Here is a 19910-nt window from a genome sequence, read left to right on the forward strand (position 1 = left end):
TGCTCCTCACAAGACTTGTTCTCCAGACCCCTCAGCAGCTTCGTTGCCTTTCTCTGGACTCGCTCGAGCACCTCGATGTCCTTCTTGTAGCGAGGGGCCCAAAACTGAACACAGTACTTGAGGTGCGGCCTCACCAGAGCCGAGTACAGGGGGGCAATCACTTCCCTACACCTGCTGGCCACACTGTTTCTTATGCAATCCAGGATGCTGTTGGCCTTCTTGGGCCCCCAAGCACACTTCTGCCTCATATTAAGCTGCCTATCAACCAGTACTCCCAGGTCCTTCTCTGCCAGGCAGCTTTCCAACCACTCAACTCCCAGCCTGTAGTGCTGCTTGGGGTTCTTGTGCCCCAGGTGCAGGACCCGGCACTTGGCCTTGTTGAGCTTCATACAGCTAGCCTCAGCCCATTGGTCCAGCCTATCCAGGTCCTCCTGCAGAAACTTCCGACCCTTAAGCAGATCGACACACGCACCTAACTTGGTGTCGTCTGCAGACTTACTGAGGGTGCACTCGATCTCCTCATCCAGATCATCGATAAAGATATTAAAGAGAACTGGCCCCAGTACTGACCCCTGGGAGACTCCACTAGTAACCGGCCTCAAACTGGATTCAACTCTATTCACCACAACTCTTTGGGCCCGGCTACCCAGCCAGTTTCTAACCCAGCGAAGCGTACGCCAGTCCAAGCCAAGAACAGCCAGTTTCTTGAGGAGAATGCTGTGGGAAACGGTGTCAAAAGCCTTACTGAAGTCAAGGTAGACCACATCCACAGCCTTTCCCTCATCCACCCAGCATGTCACTTTGTCATAGGAGATCAGGTTAGTCAAGCAGGACCTGCCTTTCATAAAACCATGCTAACAGGGCCTGATCACCTGGTGGCCCTGCAAGGGGATGCAGCTCACTTCACATTTACGGGTGGAATAGCAAGCATGAATGTTAATTTGCAGCAAGCCACTGGGGATAACGGTGGGAGAACTGAGCTTTTGTTTGCTAAAGGACATAAACTGAGTGTGAACCACGCCACTCACTGGCTTGAATGATGTCAAAGGCTGGAGTAATGGATTGGCACAGCCCAGCTTCATCTGCTGACCTGGGCTCCACGTTGGCTTTGCCCCAGAGAAGGGACCTACTGCCAGCAAGCAGAGGCACTGCTTGCAGCTGCCCACCATAATGTTCCTGCTCCAGGTTACGGCTATGCGTGCACCTATCAGCCTTGGAAATAGAGCATTTTAACTTCCTCAGGTGCTGGATTCTATTGTCTTATTTTTTATTTTCTTCTGTGTTTCTGTGATCTGGGAAATGCAGTGCTCTCTCGGTAGCCTTAAGAGCTACCAATGGTATTGCCCCTGGTTATGATGTGAAAATGCTACTACGATCCCGTTCGTTAGGAGAAAAGACATCACTCTTCAGTTTGATTGCCATTCATTATTCACTGGGTATGGAGGAAACAGCATACGTACAGACCAACAGGAGAGAAACAAATTCTGATTGAAGTTATAACTTGGCATTAACGTGAATTGCAACAAATGGATCTTCGTCACTGTTACTGATCTGGAAGTTAGCCATTCCATCCCCGAAAACATACACCTGCTTTCCAGTACATGCGTTGCCCTCCTTTTGTCCAGAAATAACATCACAGTAGGTACCAGCAGGCAGACCAGTTTGCAAATTGGTGTTCATGTACCTGTGTGAAAATCAGTGAACGCTGCTTCTCCGTTGATTTCAAAACAGGTATTTCAAACTGGGTAAAGGAATTCTGAAGCTGATGCTATTGCATGACTTGGAAGGGCAATGTAATGCAAGGGAGTTCTGAGCCTGACCCTGCTTCTCTCCCTGCGCTCTCTTTTGGCCCTCCAGAACTGGGGTGCCACTGCGCGAATCTAGCTCAGGCTGTAGGAGTTGTTCTCATTGGAAGAAAAGGACAGGACAAAATCAAAGCATAAAAGAGCTTCACAACAGGACACGTGCTGCTAAAGGTAATCCTAATTGTGATGATCGTTCAATCCATTAGGGTTGAACTGGCTTGGACTGGCTTGGATTGGATTGGCAAGTTTGGATGAGGGAAATGAGAGAGTGCCTCCTCTCCTGAGAACTACCAAAACTTCAGCTCCTACGGCTTACGTCCTTGGGCACTGCTCTGTCCACAGCCTCAGCCTCTTCTAATGTGAACTCATATGTGGGTGTACTGGAGATGACATGATACGTGAGGGAGACCGCAGGAATGGGACGCTCAAGATGCTAACGGACAATCTGTACATCTTCAGACACTCCACTCAGACACCTTAGCCTTGCTTTCGATAGTCTCTATTCACCTGACTGTGCTCTAGCTCAAGGACATCCCCCTTCCCAACACCTGAGCCCTTTCAGTGTTCCGGTTGGGGAGCTATGCTTCTCCTCGCGGATACGGTCTCTCCCACCGACTTACCAGTCGTCGTTATTAAAGACGATGAAGCCTTTATTGCCACGGCCAAAAGCTACTTGATTGCTGCCGTTGTCCCACCAGTTTGAGAAAGGCTGGCCGTCTACCACGTTACGGAAGATAACCATGTTCCTGAAAATGCAAGGAATGGCTGTCACTGGAGTTGCAAGAGCTCCACAGCCAAGAGGCTCATGATGCAAAAGTCACTGCTTTTACTGCGTTTTGCTCCAGAGTCTCCTACTTTATTTGCCGCCAGCGATGTTCACAAACCCAGCCGTTGCCACAGGTGGTGTCCGCATTGATTGTAACAGACTTTGTTGATCCATCCGAGTTGCTAGGTGGTCCGATCCAGTCGTTGGCATCCTTTCATTGAAAAGAGACATTTGAAAGTTCTTACTGGAAAACGCAGAGCAAAAAGCGGGAAGGATGGTGCATCTAATTTCCACCCACCCGATCCAACACGGGACAGAGAAATCACTTGAGAAGTTCAGCAAACGTGAATCTTCAGCGTTACAAACTTACCTGCCCGTTTACAAAATTTCTTGTCCAACGATAACTTGACATCACACGTGTGAACCCATACGGATGAGCCAACATGAAACCAACGGCCATTTTATAAAGCCTGATGGGCCAAAAGCATAATGAGACGTGGCAAGAGAAAGCGTGCCGGGGAACAAACAGACAAACAAATCAGCAAGAGGAAGAGGCATCACCCAGACAACCCAGCATTCCTTACCTGGCGTCCCAGAAGGTTAGAATGGAAGCTCCACCAGCCCCGTGCCCCCGCTGGTTGTCATGGTTATCCACAAAGACCAGTGCTCTGTCAGAAGGCACAAAGCCCCAGCCTTCTCCCCAGTTCCTGGCCAAAACCACAAAGACTTGAATCTACCCCGCCAAGCTGCACATCCAGCGTATCCTAGGCAAGCTGCAGGATGGTCACCTTACTTTAAGTAGGACATCTTTTCTCCATTCCACTTGCGGATCACTGTCCCCAGTTTTGCACCGTATTTGAATTCGGTCACTCGGCCGTTTCCAAAGTACTGACTGCCTTGTGTGCCAAGTCAATTACCTAGTACAGGAAGCAGAAGGTTCTGTTCCGGTCCCACAGAGACAAAAAATCTGCAGCATACCGCCGGCAACATCACCTCATGCTTTAGATCGAGAGAAATTCAATGGCTAGCACATTCATTTCTGCCAGGCAGATCAACCAAAAGTTGGTACAATACATGATATAACCATGTGGAAAGATGGGGCTGTAGAGTTGCCCTAAGTTGCCGCCTACCACCTCCTGGTGAGTTGACCATTAGAAATCCCGACATAGATTTCAAGGCGTCTTGCATTTCTGAAGGGCAGTTATCACTCGCCCACTGGACTGCAGAGCTCAGCCTTTCCTGGTGTGTAGGAACAGGCCCATGGCATCACTGCCACCTCTCAGGAGGAGGAAGGTAAAAAGGACACAAACACAAACTTAGTCAGAAAGAGAGACAGAAAGGAAAATCATGGCGATTACCTCTTGGTAAATGAACGGTTTTGTTCCTGAAGGAAACCATTGAGTATTCAGAGTGTTCAGCTTGTCCAGAAATGCTTTGATGTCCCCAGGCCACATATGCTTGGCAGCATCAATCCGGAAGCCTGCTACACCAATACTAATGAGGTGATTCATGTACTCTGCAACTTTTGAGCGTACATAGTCCTTGTCCAGGGCCAGATCAAGAAGACCACTCAAGCGATATTCACAGACCTGTGTAAGGAAAAAGGAGCAAGGTAAAGGAAACGGAGAAAGGAAAAAGAAAGGAAAAGGAAAAGGAAAAGGAAAAGGAAAAGGAAAAGGAAAAGGAAAAGGAAAAGGAAAAGGAAAAGGAAAAGGAAAAGGAAAAGGAAAAGGAAAAGGAAAAGGTAAAGGAAAAGGAAAAGGTAAAGGAAAAGGAAAAGGAAAAGGAAAAGGAAAAGGAAAAGGAAAAGGAAAAGGAAAAGGAATGGGAAAGGAGAAAGGAAAAGGAAAAGAAGGAAGGAGAAAGAGGAAGGAGGAATGAAGAAGGAAGAAGAAGGAAGGAGAAAGTAATGAATAGCACTGTGGTCTCACTCCATGCAGCAGCTTATAAAGCAGCTGTCAATAAAATATCACCTCCACATCTTGATGTCATCAGCTTTCAGTGTGGGAATTGGCACTGAGTATTGTTGCAAAGCAGATGAAGGCTGAGCTGTGACCTTGTGAAAGAACTGCCACACATTCCATGTACAAAAAGACTACCGCGTGCAGCCAGGGTAGCGTCCTGCACTGCTGCCAGTTTTACAGGGGGCACCTTATCAGGCTCAGCTGAGTTTACCAGCCGTAAGGAAGAGCTCACTGGTGCAGCTGAGCGCAACACGTTGTAAGACTTGAACAGCTGAATCACACTGGTAATTGGAAATTGGCCTTATGTTTTTTTAGTGTTATTTCACAGTGCCTGCTAGCAAATATTACAGTTTTTCATCACACAATCATGCAGAGTAACTGTTGCTCTATCTGAGTTAAAGTGATGAGTTTCAAGTACTTTCCTGTGGAGCGCCTCCATAGGCTTTCACCTTCCTTTAAATGACCACTGATTTATCTGAGTCAAGGAGAGAAATGCAAAATTAGATGTAAAGAGATAGTGCAGATGGATTTTTGATGTCTGTCATAAAACTGAATTGGAAAGCCAAATGGATCCGTTGCCTGAGCCTCTGCTGGCTTTTCCTGCACTTTCCACTTTCAAAAACCTTCCAGCTTTTGCTTGTGACATGATATGAGGATCTCATTTGGAACTAATATATAACATCAAGTTCTTAGTACAACACTCCATGAGTAAGCTGGAGTCAGGCCCATGATAAAACAACACTCTGTGAGAATTCAAAAACCAGAAAATCCCTGACACTTAGTGAATAACCGTGAGAAAAGCAAGAAGTCCACAAACAGGCATACCCACTCCAAGAGAAAATGTCATTACACTTTGTACCTGAACTGCCTCGAGTATGTTCTTTCTAAACTAGCCATGACATTCCATATGCGTCAGATACATTCTTGTCTTTCCCAGAATTTGTGTTCAAGGATGAAATGAAAAAGCAGGTCCTATTTGCCCACCTGTTCATTTTCGTGTCATAGACCTTACTAGAGGTGTTTTTCCACTACAAAAAATGAAATAGTATATTGCCTTTATTTTAACTAATAGCAATGGCACATTGATTCGTGGGAATTTTGGTTCATTGGTTTGTACCTTCAGTACTGGCACAGTAGAAGACAAATATTTCTAAATGGGAGCAAGAGGGAAAAAGGATTCTAACATCGTAAGTAAAAGGACTCAATTCATTCTACCAAAAAATATGCACCAGCTCCACACATGACCTTGTCTACTCTTCAACAACATGCAACCAGTGAGGTGATTACAAATTGTGATTAAGAGGATAGTGAGAACAAACTGATTGTTTGTCATTATTGGCAAGATCAACCCAATGCATCTGAGGTCAAATTTTAAAACACCATTCCCTCTAGGCTTGTCTTAAGCTAATGGTAAGTGATTCAGCTGTTCATGTCTCACAACGTGCTGTGTGATGCATCTGCTATTGACTGAGAGTGGCTGGTGTGGTAGCCAGGTGTGAGCTGGGATTAATCGTGAGCGCTAGATGCCTCTGAATGCTGATGCATTCATTCGTTCTCTGAGAGCTATTAGAGTTCCACTTGTCTTTTAATTCCTTTCCTTTCCTTTTACATTCCAGAGCTCCCCTTGAGGGTCCACGTGTCACGCCTGGGCTAACTTCTGATACATTATCTTTGTTTATATGACTGGAAAGAATAAAGTCCCAAATTTGGGTGTGCTGCGCACAGACTGCTTGGTTTATGATAAGGCATAAACATTATCAAAAGGTATTTTATCTTCAGCTGTGGGGAAATTTGGGAAAAAAACAAAACGGAAGAGTGATACCCAGCTCGCTAGCCAAACAATAACTGATAGAGTTTATCTCTGAGAAATCTGTCAGCTGCAATAGGAACTTAGTCACCTTGCAGGAGTATAAATGGCCAGTGGAGAGACCACAGCCTTATGCTGAAGGCACCATGCAAGTTCTCCTTCTCCTCGTGGCCGTAGGGCTTTGCGGGGCACAGTACAACCCCAACACTAAGGCTGGGAGGACATCTATTGTACATCTCTTTGAATGGCGCTGGGCCGATATTGCTCTTGAGTGTGAACGCTACTTAGCTCCTAATGGATTTGGAGGAGTTCAGGTACGTTGCTTCCTGCCCGTAGGTAGTAAAACTGCTTTGTAGCATTTGAGTAATGATCCGCAGAAGGCCAGAATCGGAGACAGCCAGCTCCGAGTAACTTTGGTGTGGAACGTGGGGATGGAAGTAGTAAATGCTGTTAGGCGCAACCAGAGATCCTGCCGGCCTGGGTAGAGTGTCTCTCCAGCAGACCAGCTGCAAAGGTGCATGCTTTCCCCTGATGGGCTTCCCTTGGAAGGCTAAGTTTTCCTCTTCCCTTTTTACCAAGGCAAGTGTCTCAGCGTGGAGTTTTGGCTGTCCAAAGGATGTCTCTATTCCAGACAAAAGTAGTTCCTGTGGCTTCAGCCCTGCCATGCGCGTGTCCTTGGACACCAGGCCCAGGCTGGACGTGAGCAGCCCATGGGAACAAAAGCGAACTTCCTTGTCACCAGTCTACAAGACTGACATCTCGTGACCCAAGATTGTGCTGCAGGGAGGGAGAGAGAGCGAGAGAGACCGGGTCTGGCGCAAAGCCTGTCTCTCATGGAAATCCAGGACTAATCTTGGTGCACATTTTGCACATAGAACTTGAAATAAAAACTACTGATTTCTTACTGAGGTCCACCATCTCACCTGCAGGTTTCTCCTCCAAATGAAAATATCGTCATTACTAACCCAAACAGACCCTGGTGGGAAAGATACCAGCCCATCAGCTACAAGATCTGCACTCGATCAGGAAACGAAAATGAATTCAGGGACATGGTGACCAGATGCAACAACGTTGGAGTAAGTGCCTTTAAAACATATAACAGATACAGCGAGCAGTGCGGTTGCAGCTGAGGGAAGTCACTGCTCCTGTCCTCAAACGAGGCATAAATGGAGAATGAAGTGAAAGGGGAAAAATGTTGAATTAACAGTGATGCGGTAAAGCTCTGACTGTCGCTTCCCAGTGCTACAAAGCATACTGAAGTGCAATCACTACTTTTCCAGGTTTATATTTATGTGGATGCTGTTGTCAACCACATGTGTGGGGCTGCGGGTGGCTCAGGAACCCACTCAACCTGTGGAAGCTATTTCAATGCTGGGAGCGAAAGTTTTCCAGAAGTGCCGTATTCTGGCTGGGATTTCAATGATGGCAAATGTCACACCTCAAATGGAGAAATCCAGAATTATGGAGACATGTACCAGGTAAATTTCTATGGGAAAACTGTGAATTCTTTTTTAACCTGTTGTGTAAAGATTACCGTAAGGCCACACAAAGGGAGTAGTTTACCACAGATTCAGCGCTTCGCCACCTGACCAGTGAATACAGTGGTGAGCGTCATAGGCTTCTCTTCAGGGAAGGTACTTGTGGTGCACAGTATTGTAGGCACTGAGAAATCACAAACCTGCCCCACATCTTTCATGTGGGCATGCGCAGGAGTGTGCGCCTGAACTCATGGGGCACAAGGCAATCAGCTGCACCAGTGAGCTCTTCCTTACGGCTGGTAAACTCAGCTGAGCCTGATAAGGTGCCGCCTGCAAAACTGGCAGCAGTGCAGGATGCTACCCTGGCTGCACGCGGTAGTCTTTTTGTACATGGAATGTGTGGCAGTTCTTTCGCAAGGTCACAGCTCAGCCTTCAAATGCTTTGCAACGATACTCAGTGCCTATTCCCACACTGAACGCTAATGACATCAAGATGTGGAGGTGATATTTTACTGACTGCTGCTTTATAAGCTGCTGCATAGAGTGAGACCACAGTGCTCTTCATTACCTTCCTCCTCCTCCTTTCTCCTTTTCTGTTTCTTTGTCCTTTTCCTTTTCCTTTCCCCTTCCTTTTCTTTTTGCTTTCGCTTTTGCTTTTCCTTTCTCCTTTGGCCTTTTTTTCTTTTTTTCTTTTTCCTTTTCAGTTTTTTTCTTTTTCTTTCTCTTTTTGTTTTTCATATTCTTTTTCTTTTTTTTTCCTTTCTCTTCCCTTTCATTTGTCTTTTTCTTTCTCCTTTCTCTTTTGGTTCTGCTTTTGCTTTCCCTTTTCCGTTCTCCTTTAACCTTTTCCTTTACCTTGCTCCTTTTTCCTTACACAGGTCCGTGACTGCCGCTTGACTGGTCTTCTTGATCTGGCCCTGGACAAGGACTATGTACGCTCAAAAGTTGCAGAGTACATGAATCACCTCATTAGTATTGGTGTAGCAGGCTTCCGGATTGATGCTGCCAAGCATATGTGGCCTGGGGACATCAAAGCATTTCTGGACAAGCTGAACACTCTGAATACTCAATGGTTTCCTTCAGGAACAAAACCGTTCATTTACCAAGAGGTAAACGCCATGATTTTCCTTTCTGCCTCTCTTTCTGACTAAGTTTGTGTTTGTGTCCTTTTTACCTTCCTCCTCCTGAGAGGTGGCAGTGATGCCATGGGCCTGTTCCTACACACCAGGAAAGGCTGAGCTCTGCAGTCCAGTGGGCGAGTGATAACTGCCCTTCAGAAATGCAAGACGCCTTGAAATCTATGTTGGGATTTCTAATGGTCAACTCACCAGGAGGTGGTAGGCGGCAACTTAGGGCAACTCTACAGCCCCATCTTTCCACATGGTTATATCATGTATTGTACCAACTTTTGGTTGATCTGCCTGGCAGAAATGAATGTGCTAGCCATTGAATTTCTCTCGATCTAAAGCATGAGGTGATGTTGCCGGCGGTATGCTGCAGATTTTTTGATTACCTTCTGCTTCCTGTACTAGGTAATTGACTTGGGTGGCGAGCCGATCACAGGCAGTCAGTACTTTGGAAACGGCCGAGTGACCGAATTCAAATACGGTGCAAAACTGGGGACAGTGATCCGCAAGTGGAATGGAGAAAAGATGTCCTACTTAAAGTAAGGGTGACCATCCTGCAGCTTGCCTAGGATACGCTGGATGTGCAGCTTGGCGGGGTAGATTCAAGTCTTTGTGTTTTTGGCCAGGAACTGGGGAGAAGGCTGGGGCTTTGTGCCTTCTGACAGAGCCCTGGTCTTTGTGGATAACCATGACAACCAGCGGGGGCACGGGGCTGGTGGAGCTTCCATTCTAACCTTCTGGGACGCCAGGTAAGGAATGCTGGGCTGTCTGGGTGATGCCTCTTCCTCTTGCTGATTTGTTTGTCTGTTTGTTCCCCGGCACGCTTTCTCTTGCCACGTCTCATTATGCTTTTGGCCCATCAGGCTTTATAAAATGGCCGTTGGTTTCATGTTGGCTCATCCGTATGGGTTCACACGTGTGATGTCAAGTTATCGTTGGACAAGAAATTTTGTAAACGGGCAGGTAAGTTTGTAACGCTGAAGATTCACGTTTGCTGAACTTCTCAAGTGATTTCTCTGTCTTGTGTTGGATCGGGTGGGTGGAAATTAGATGCGCCATCCTTCCCGCTTTTTGCTCTGCGTTTTCCAGTAAGAACTTTCAAATGTCTCTTTTCAATAAAAGGATGCCAACGACTGGATCGGACCACCTAGCAACTCGGATGGATCAACAAAGTCTGTTACAATCAATGCGGACACCACCTGTGGCAACGGCTGGGTTTGTGAACATCGCTGGCGGCAAATAAAGTAGGAGACTCTGGAGCAAAACGCAGTAAAAGCAGTGACTTTTGCATCATGAGCCTCTTGGCTGTGGAGCTCTTGCAACTCCAGTGACAGCCATCCCTTGCATTTTCAGGAACATGGTTATCTTCCGTAACGTGGTAGATGGCCAGCCTTTCTCAAACTGGTGGGACAACGGCAGCAATCAAGTAGCTTTTGGCCGTGGCAATAAAGGCTTCATTGTCTTTAATAACGACGACTGGTAAGTCGGTGGGAGAGACCGTATCCGCGAGGAGAAGCATAGCTCCCCAACCGGAACACTGAAAGGGCTCAGGTGTTGGGAAGGGGGATGTCCTTGAGCTAGAGCACAGTCAGGTGAATAGAGACTATCGAAAGCAAGGCTAAGGTGTCTGAGTGCAGTGTCTGAAGATGTACAGATTGTCCGTTAGCATCTTGAGCGTCCCATTCCTGCGGTCTCCCTCACGTATCATGTCATCTGCAGTACACCCACATATGAGTTCACATTAGAAGAGGCTGAGGCTGTGGACAGAGCAGTGCCCAAGGACATAAGCTGTAGGAGCTGAAGTTTTGGTAGTTCTCAGGAGAGGAGGCACTCTCTCATTTCCCTCATCCAAACTTGCCAATCCAATCCAAGCCAGTCCAAGCCAGTTCAACCCTAATGGATTGAATGATCATCACAATTAGGATTACCTTTAGCAGCACGTGTCCTGTTGTGAAGCTCTTTTATGCTTTGATTTTGTCCTGTCCTTTTCTTCCAATGAGAACAACTCCTACAGCCTGAGCTAGGTTCGCGCAGTGGCACCCCAGTTCTGGAGGGCCAAAAGAGAGCGCAGGGAAAGAAGCAGGGTCAGGCTCAGAACTCCCTTGCATTACATTGCCCTTCCAAGTCACGCAATAGCATCAGCTTCAGAATTCCTTTACCCAGTTTGAAATACCTGTTTTGAAATCAACGGAGAAGCAGCGTTCACTGATTTTCACACAGGTACATGAACACCAATTTGCAAACTGGTCTGCCTGCTGGTACCTACTGTGATGTTATTTCTGGACAAAAGGAGGGCAACAAATGTACTGGAAAGCAGGTGTATGTTTCCGGGGATGGAATGGCTAACTTCCAGATCAGTAACAGCGACGAAGATCCATTTGTTGCAATTCACGTTAATGCCAAGTTATAACTTCAATCAGAATTTGTTTCTCTCCTGTCGGTCTGTACGTATGCTGTTTCCCCCATTTGCGATTCCCTGGTGTTCAAGAATGAGTGATTCTCCATACCCAGTGAATAATAAACGGCAATCAAACTGAAGAGTGATGTCTTTTCTCCTAACGAACGGGATCGTAGTAGCATTATCACGTCATAACCAGGGGCAATACCATTGGTAGCTCTTAAGGCTACCGAGAGAGCACTGCATTTCCCAGATCACAGAAACACAGAAGAAAATAAAAAATAAGACAAAAGAAGCCAGTACCTGAGGAAGTTAAAATGCTCTATTTCCAAGGCTGATAGGTGCACGCATAGCCGTAACCTGGAGCAGGCACATTGTGGCAGGCAGCTGCAAGCAGTGCCTCTGCTTGCTGGCAGTAGGTCCCTTCTCTGGGGCAAAGCCAACGTGGAGCCCAGGTCAGCAGATGAAGCTGGGCTGTGCCAATACATTACTCCAGCCTTTGACATCATTCTAGCCAGTGAGTGGCGTGGTTCACGCTCAGTTTATGTCGTTTAGCAAACAAAAGCTCAGTTCTCCCACCGTTATCCGCAGTGGCTTGCTGCAAATTAACATTCATGCTTGCTATTCCACCTGTAAATGTGAAGTGAGCTGCATCACCTTGCAGGGCCACCAGGCGATCAGGCCCTGTTAGCATGGTTTTATGAAAGGCAGGTCCTGCTTGACTAACCTGATCTCCTATGACAAAGTGACATGCTGGGTGGATGAGGGAAAGGCTGTGGATGTGGTCTACCTTGACTTCAGTAAGGCTTTTGACACCGTTTCCCACAGCATTCTCCCCAAGAAACTGGCTGTTCTTGGCTTGGACTGGCGTATGCTTCGTTGGGTTAGAAACTGGCTGGGTAGCCGGGCCCAAAGAGTTGTGGTGAATAGAGTTAAATCCAGTTTGAGGCCGGTTACTAGTGGAGTCTCCCAGGGCTCAGTACTGGGGCCAGTTCTCTTTAATATCTTTATCGATGATCTGGATGAGGAGATCGAGTGCACCCTCAGTAAGTCTGCAGATGACACCAAGCTAAGTGCGTGTGTCGATCTGCTCGAGGGCAGGAAGGCTCTGCAGGAGGATCTGGATAGGCTGGACCGATGGGCTGAGGCCAGCTGTATGAAGCTCAACAAGGCCAAGTGCCGGGTCCTGCACCTGGGGCACAACAACCCCAAGGAGCACTACAGGCTGGGAGATGAGTGGTGGAAAGCTGCCTGGCAGAGAAGGACCTGGGAGTACTGGTTGATAGGCAGCATAATATGAGGCAGAAGTGTGCTAGGGGGGCCAAGAAGGCCAACAGCATCCTGGATTGCATAAGAAGCAGTGTGGCCAGCAGGGCTAGGGAAGTGATTGCCCCCCTGTACTCGGCTCTTGTGAGGCCGCACCTCGAGTACTGTGTTCAGTTTTGGGCCCCTCGCTACAAGAAGGACATCGAGGTGCTCGAGCGAGTCCAGAGAAAGGCAACGAAGCTGCTGAGGGGTCTGGAGAACAAGTCTTGTGAGGAGCAGCTGAGGGAGATGGGGTTGTTCAGCTTGGAGAAGAGGAGGCTCAGGGGCGACCTTATCGCTCTCTACAGGTACCTTAAAGGAGGCTGTAGCAAGGTGGGGGTTGGTCTATTCTCCCACGTGCCTGGTGACAGGACGAGGGGGAATGGGTTAAAGTTGCACCAAGGGAGGTTTAGGTTGGATGTTAGGAAGAACTTCTTTACTGAAAGGGTTGTTAGGCATTGGAATGGGCTGCCCAGGGAAGTGGTTGAGTCACCATCCCTGGAGGTCTTTAAAAGACGTTTAGATGTAGAGCTTAGTGATATGGTTTAGTGGAGGACTTGTTAGTGTTAGGTCAGAGGTTGGACTAGGTGATCTTGGAGGTCTCTTCCAGCCTAGATGATTCTGTGTGATTCTGTGTGATTCTGCGCATAGCCAAGCATCGCTTAGTGCTCTTGATGGTAGCTAAAGCATAGCATAATATTGTCTCCGTGTTGAAGTAGCTCTGCTCCGTCTCAGATTCCCTTCCACTGAGATCTCTTGCTTCTTGTGACACAACACTGAAGAGGCTTGGCATGTAAGGACAAGTTTGTGTCACTTCATCCTTGATCAGGACACTAAAAAATGGAGGTACTCAGCCTTCCTTAAATTTTTACAGCCAGCAGATCTCCTCTCTCCACCACAGTGCAAAGTTTAAAGCTCCGTTTATTGACAAGGTGCACTTTAAAATCAGTCTATAACCTTCACGGTTTTGGAGCTGATCAGAGGGAAAAAAAAAAAGAAAAAAGAAAAAAGAAAAGAAAAAACACATAAAAAAAAGAACAACAAAAGAACAGCAGAAGAAAACCATCTCAGACAGAGATCTCTAATTTAGAGCGCGGAAACTGCAAGCTATCCCAAGGCTATTCTGATCAAAACGAGTGTTGCAAAAGAGCACTCTTAATTAAGCTTATCCATTTGCTAGGAAGTGTTCTCTGGAAATGGTGACCATCAATAATTTGCTCATGACATATCTCATGAGTAAGACAACTGTTTTCTTCCAAGCAAACAACGCTAAGTCATTCGCTGTCTGTGCAGATGTGGCTTGACCAAAATCTTTCACTGCCTTCTGTGTTGCCTTGTGCTATCCCTCACTGCAAGCAACAGGCTCCCGGCAGTCAAGCAGCAAGTGGAATGGGGAGCCAGCCTCTTTCAAAGGGGCAGGAGTGCTCCCTGGCCTGATCCCAGGGGCAAAAGACAGGTTTGCAATGGATATCCGGACAGAGACTGGAGCACAGCGTATGCTTGTCTCCATGCTGCATTACGTTGTTGTAAAGTTTTTTTGTTTGTTTGTTTTGGTTGGTTGATTGTTGTTTAGTTTTGGTTCTGGCCCATGTTGACATTCAGGTCTAACACTCACAAACTGGGTGTTTCCAATCTTTTCTTGAACACCCCCAGGGACGGTGACTCCACCACTTCCCTGGAAACCCATTCCAGTGCCTGACTACTCTTTCTGAGAAGAAATTTCTCCTAATTTCCAACCTGAACCACCCCTTGTGCAACTTGAAGTCATTCAATCTTGTCGCTGGTAATGTGCGAGAGGAGGCCGGCCCCCAGCTCCCCACACCTTCCTCTCGGGTCGTTGTAGAGAGCAGTAAGGCCTGCCCTGAACGTCCTCTTCTCCAGACTAAACAACCCCAGTTCTCTCAGCCACTCCTCATAAGACTTGTGTTCCAGACACTTCACCAACTTTGCAGCCCTTCTCTGGACGAGGTCCAGGGCCTCGATGTCCTTCTTGTACTAAGGGGCCCAAAACTGAACACAGTACTCGAGGTGCGGCCTTGCCAGAGCAGAGTACAGGGAGCGATCACCTCCCTGGTCCTGCTGGTTACACTATTCCTGATACAAGACAGGATGCCGTCGGCCTTCTGGGCCACCTGGGCACACCGCTGGCTCATGTTCAGGTGAGCATTGACCAACACCCCCAGATCCTCTTCCTCTGCACAGCTTTCCAGCCACTCGGCCCCAAGCCTGTGGCGCTGCATGGGGTTGTTGTGGCCAAAGTGCAGGACCCAGCACTTAGCCATGTTGAACGTTATCCCATTGGCCTCTGCCCGTCAAGCCAACCTGTCCAGGTCCTGCTGAAGGGCCTTCCTACCCTCTGGCAAATAGACACATCCCCCCAACTTGGCATCCATCATCTGTCAGATGGATATGTCTTTGCTTGTGATCATGTCTGAAACCAAATTTGCCCTCATGTTGGACTGTAGCATTTATTTTATGTGATGTACAAATTGAAGACTCGGCCTCAGCACTGCACGTACTACTGGAATTAAATATTATATATAAACACATACAAATATGATTTGTGCCTTCAGACTGGTTCACAAATTCTAAGTTGAGTATGCCTGAGAAAGACTTGCATTCCACATTTACCTTTGGAACAGCCAGCATGGATAATAGTTTGCAGCAAGCCACTGGGGATAACTGGCCCTCCAGAACTCGGGTGCCACTGCGCGAATCTAGCTCAGGCTGTAGGAGTTGTTCTCATTGGAAGAAAAGGACAGGACAAAATCAAAGCATAAAAGAGCTTCACAACAGGACACGTGCTGCTAAAGGTAACCCTAATTGTGATGATCGTTCAATCCATTAGGGTTGAACTGGCTTGGACTGGCTTGGATTGGATTGGCAAGTTTGGATGAGGGAAATGAGAGAGTGCCTCCTCTCCTGAGAACTACCAAAACTTCAGCTCCTACGGCTTACGTCCTTGGGCACTGCTCTGTCCACAGCCTCAGCCTCTTCTAATGTGAACTCATATGTGGGTGTACTGGAGATGACATGATACGTGAGGGAGACCGCAGGAATGGGACACTCAAGACGCTAACGGACAATCTGTACATCTTCAGACACTCCACTCAGACACCTTAGCCTTGCTTTCCATAATCCCTATTCACCTGACTGTGCTCTAGCTCAAGGACATCCCCCCTCCAAACATCTGAGCCCTTTCAGTGTTCTGGTTGGGGAGCTATGCTTCTCCTCGGGGATACAGTCTCTCCCACCGACTTACCAGTCGTCGTTATTAAAGACGATGAAGCCTTTATTGCCACGGCCAAAAGCTACTTGATTGCTGCCGTTGTCCCACCAGTTTGAGAAAGGCTGGCCGTCTACCACGTTACGGAAGATAACCATGTTCCTGAAAATGCAAGGAATGGCTGTCACTGGAGTTGCAAGAGCTCCACAGCCAAGAGGCTCATGATGCAAAAGTCACTGCTTTTACTGCGTTTTGCTCCAGAGTCTCCTACTTTATTTGCCGCCAGCGATGTTCACAAACCCAGCTGTTGCCACAGGTGGTGTCCGCATTGATTGTAACAGACTTTGTTGATCCATCCGAGTTGCTAGGTGGTCCGATCCAGTCGTTGGCATCCTTTTATTGAAAAGAGACATTTGAAAGTCCTTACTGGAAAACACAGAGCAAAAAGCGGGAAGGATGACGCATCTAATTTCCACCCACCCGATCCAACACGGGACAGAGAAATCACTTGAGAAGTTCAGCAAAGGTGAATCTTCAGCGTTACAAACTTACCTGCCCGTTTACAAAATTTCTTGTCCAACGATAACTTGACATCACACGTGTGAACCCATACGGATGAGCCAACATGAAACCAACGGCCATTTTATAAAGCCTGATGGGCCAAAAGCATAATGAGACGTGGCAAGAGAAAGCGTGCCGGGGAACAAACAGACAAACAAATCAGCAAGAGGAAGAGGCATCACCCAGACAGCCCAGCATTCCTTACCTGGCGTCCCAGAAGGTTAGAATGGAAGCTCCACCAGCCCCGTGCCCCCGCTGGTTGTCATGGTTATCCACAAAGACCAGGGCTCTGTCAGAAGGCACAAAGCCCCAGCCTTCTCCCCAGTTCCTGGCCAAAAACACAAAGACTTGAATCTACCCCGCCAAGCTGCACATCCAGCGTATCCTAGGCAAGCTGCAGGATGGTCACCCTTACTTTAAGTAGGACATCTTTTCTCCATTCCACTTGCGGATCACTGTCCCCAGTTTTGCACCGTATTTGTATTCGGTCACTCGGCCATTATCAAAGTACTGACTGCCTGTGATCGGCTCGCCGCCCAAGTCAATTACCTAGTACAGGAAGCAGAAGGTAATCATCTGTTCCGGTCCCACAGAGACAAAAAATCTGCAGCATACCGCCGGCAACATCACCTCATGCTTTAGATCGAGAGAAATTCAATGGCTAGCACATTCATTTCTGCCAGGCAGATCAACCAAAAGTTGGTACAATACATGATATAACCATGTGGAAAGATGGGGCTGTAGAGTTGCCCTAAGTTGCCGCCTACCACCTCCTGGTGAGTTGACCATTAGAAATCCCAACATAGATTTCAAGGCGTCTTGCATTTCTGAAGGGCAGTTATCACTCGCGCACTGGACTGCAGAGCTCAGCCTTTCCTGGTGTGTAGGAACAGGCCCATGGCATCACTGCCACCTCTCAGGAGGAGGAAGGTAAAAAGGACACAAACACAAACTTAGTCAGAAAGAGAGGCAGAAAGGAAAATCATGGCGATTACCTCTTGGTAAATGAACGGTTTTGTTCCTGAAGGAAACCATTGAGTATTCAGAGTGTTCAGCTTGTCCAGAAATGCTTTGATGTCCCCAGGCCACATATGCTTGGCAGCATCAATCCGGAAGCCTGCTACACCAATACTAATGAGGTGATTCATGTACTCTGCAACTTTTGAGCGTACATAGTCCTTGTCCAGGGCCAGATCAAGAAGACCAGTCAAGCGGCAGTCACGGACCTGTGTAAGGAAAAAGGAGCAAGGTAAAGGAGAAGGTTAAAGGAGAACGGAAAAGGGAAAGCAAAAGCAGAACCAAAAGAGAAAGGAGAAAGAAAAAGACAAATGAAAGGGAAGAGAAAGGAAAAAAAAAAGAAAAAGAATATGAAAAACAAAAAGAGAAAGAAAAAGAAAAAAAACTGAAAAGGAAAAATTAAAAAAGAAAAAAAGGCCAAAGGAGAAAGGAAAAGCAAAAGCGAAAGCAAAAAGAAAAGGAAGGGGAAAGGAAAAGGAAAAGGACAAAGAAACAGAAAAGGAGAAAGGAGGAGGAGGAAGGTAATGAAGAGCACTGTGGTCTCACTCCATGCAGCAGCTTATAAAGCAGCAGTCAGTAAAATATCACCTCCACATCTTGATGTCATTAGCGTTCAGTGTGGGAATAGGCACAGAGTATCATTGCAAAGCAGATGAAGGCTGAGCTGTGACCTTGCGAAAGAACTGCCACACATTCCATGTACAAAAAGACTACCGCGTGCAGCCAGGGTAGCATCCTGCACTGCTGCCAGTTTTGCAGGCGGCACCTTATCAGGCTCAGCTGAGTTTACCAGCCGTAAGGAAGAGCTCACTGGTGCAGCTGAGTGCTTTGGGCTCCATCAGTTCAGGTGCACACTCTTGCGCATGCCCACATGAAACGTGTGGGGCAGGTTTGTGATTTCTCAGTGCCTACAATACTGTGCACCACAAGTACCTTCCCTGAAGAGAAGCCTATGACGCTCACCACTGTATTCACTGGTCAGGTGGCGAAGCGCTGAATCTGTGGTAAACTACTCCCTTTGTGTGGCCTTACGGTAATCTTTACACAACAGGTTAAAAAAGAATTCACAGTTTTCCCATAGAAATTTACCTGGTACATGTCTCCATAATTCTGGATTTCTCCATTTGAGGTGTGACATTTGCCATCATTGAAATCCCAGCCAGAATACGGCACTTCTGGAAAACTTTCGCTCCCAGCATTGAAATAGCTTCCACAGGTTGAGTGGGTTCCTGAGCCACCCGCAGCCCCACACATGTGGTTGACAACAGCATCCACATAAATATAAACCTGGAAAAGTAGTGATTGCACTTCAGTATGCTTTGTAGCACTGGGAAGCGACAGTCAGAGCTTTATCGCATCACTGTTAATTCGACCTTTTTCCCCTTTCACTTTCATTTTCCCCTTTCACTTCATTCTCCATTTATGCCTCCTTTGAGGACAGGAGCAGTGACTTCCCTCAGCTGCAACCGCACTGCTCGCTGTATCAGTTATATGTTTTAAAGGCACTTACTCCAACGTTGTTGCATCTGGTCACCATGTCCCTGAATTCATTTTCGTTTCCTGATCGAGTGCAGATCTTGTAGCTGATGGGCTGGTATCTTTCCCACCAGGGTCTGTTTGGGTTAGTAACGACAATATTTTCATTTGGAGGAGAAACCTGCAGGTGAGATGGTGGACCTCAGTAAGAAATCAGTAGTTTTTATTTCAAGTTCTATGTGCAAAATGTGCACCAAGATTAGTCCTGGATTTCCATGAGAGACAGGCTTTGCGCCAGACCCGGTCTCTCTCGCTCTCTCTCCCTCCCTGCAGCACAAGCTTGGGTCAGCGAGATGTCAGTCTTGTAGACTGGTGACAAGGAAGTTCGCTTTTGTTCCCATGGGCTGCCCACGTCCAGCCTGGGCCTGCTGTCCAAGGACACGCGCATGGCAGGGCTGAAGCCACAGGAACTACTTTTGTCTGGAATAGAGACATCCTTTGGACAGCCAAAACTCCACGCTGAGACACTTGCCTTGGTAAAAAGGGAAGAGGAAAACTTAGCCTTCCAAGGGAAGCCCATCAGGGGAAAGCATGCACCTTTGCAGCTGGTCTGCTGGAGAGACACTCTACCCAGGCCGGCAGGATCTCTGGTTGCGCCTAACAGCATTTACTACTTCCATCCCCACGTTCCACACCAAAGTTACTCGGAGCTGGCTGTCTCCGATTCTGGCCTTCTGCGGTTCATTACTCAAATGCTACAAAGCAGTTTTACTACCTACGGGCAGGAAACAACGTACCTGAACTCCTCCAAATCCATTAGGAGCTAAGTAGCGTTCACACTCAAGAGCAATATCGGCCCAGCGCCATTCAAAGAGATGTACAATAGATGTCCTCCCAGCCTTAGTGTTGGGGTTGTACTGTGCCCCGCAAAGCCCTACGGCCGCGAGGAGAAGGAGAACTTGCATGGTGCCTTCAGCATA

The 19910-nt window shown here is 47.4% G+C and overlaps 2 protein-coding genes across 3 annotated transcripts; one reads left to right on the forward strand and one right to left on the reverse strand.

Annotated features, from left to right (window-relative positions):
* Positions 1–1478: 1478 nt before the first annotated feature.
* LOC308199054 (pancreatic alpha-amylase-like) lies at positions 1479–19910 on the reverse strand. Of its 2 annotated transcripts, XM_080602501.1 has the most exons (10): positions 19728–19910; positions 18965–19111; positions 18544–18741; positions 17433–17663; positions 16853–16986; positions 16643–16765; positions 16429–16528; positions 16148–16269; positions 15913–16038; positions 1479–1684 (listed from the first exon to the last, which is right to left on the reverse strand). In XM_080602501.1, the coding sequence occupies exons 1-10, from the start codon at positions 19893–19895 to the stop codon at positions 1495–1497; spliced, it is 1539 nt and encodes a 512-aa protein (XP_080458627.1). In that variant the 5' UTR covers positions 19896–19910; the 3' UTR covers positions 1479–1494. The 2 variants fall into 2 exon arrangements, with proteins under 2 accessions (XP_080458627.1, XP_080458626.1); XM_080602500.1 differs by lacking the exon at positions 1479–1684 and having other exon boundaries at positions 15870–16038.
* Positions 6474–11485, forward strand: LOC308199048 (pancreatic alpha-amylase). Its single transcript, XM_080602487.1, has 10 exons — positions 6474–6656; positions 7272–7418; positions 7623–7820; positions 8699–8929; positions 9353–9486; positions 9574–9696; positions 9811–9910; positions 10070–10191; positions 10301–10426; positions 11168–11485. Exons 1-10 carry the CDS (start codon positions 6489–6491, stop codon positions 11355–11357), a joined length of 1539 nt encoding a protein of 512 aa, XP_080458613.1. The 5' UTR covers positions 6474–6488; the 3' UTR covers positions 11358–11485.

This window comes from Anser brachyrhynchus (genome assembly GCF_964034855.1).
Source record: "Anser brachyrhynchus genome assembly, chromosome: 8".
Taxonomy (NCBI): domain Eukaryota; kingdom Metazoa; phylum Chordata; class Aves; order Anseriformes; family Anatidae; genus Anser; species Anser brachyrhynchus.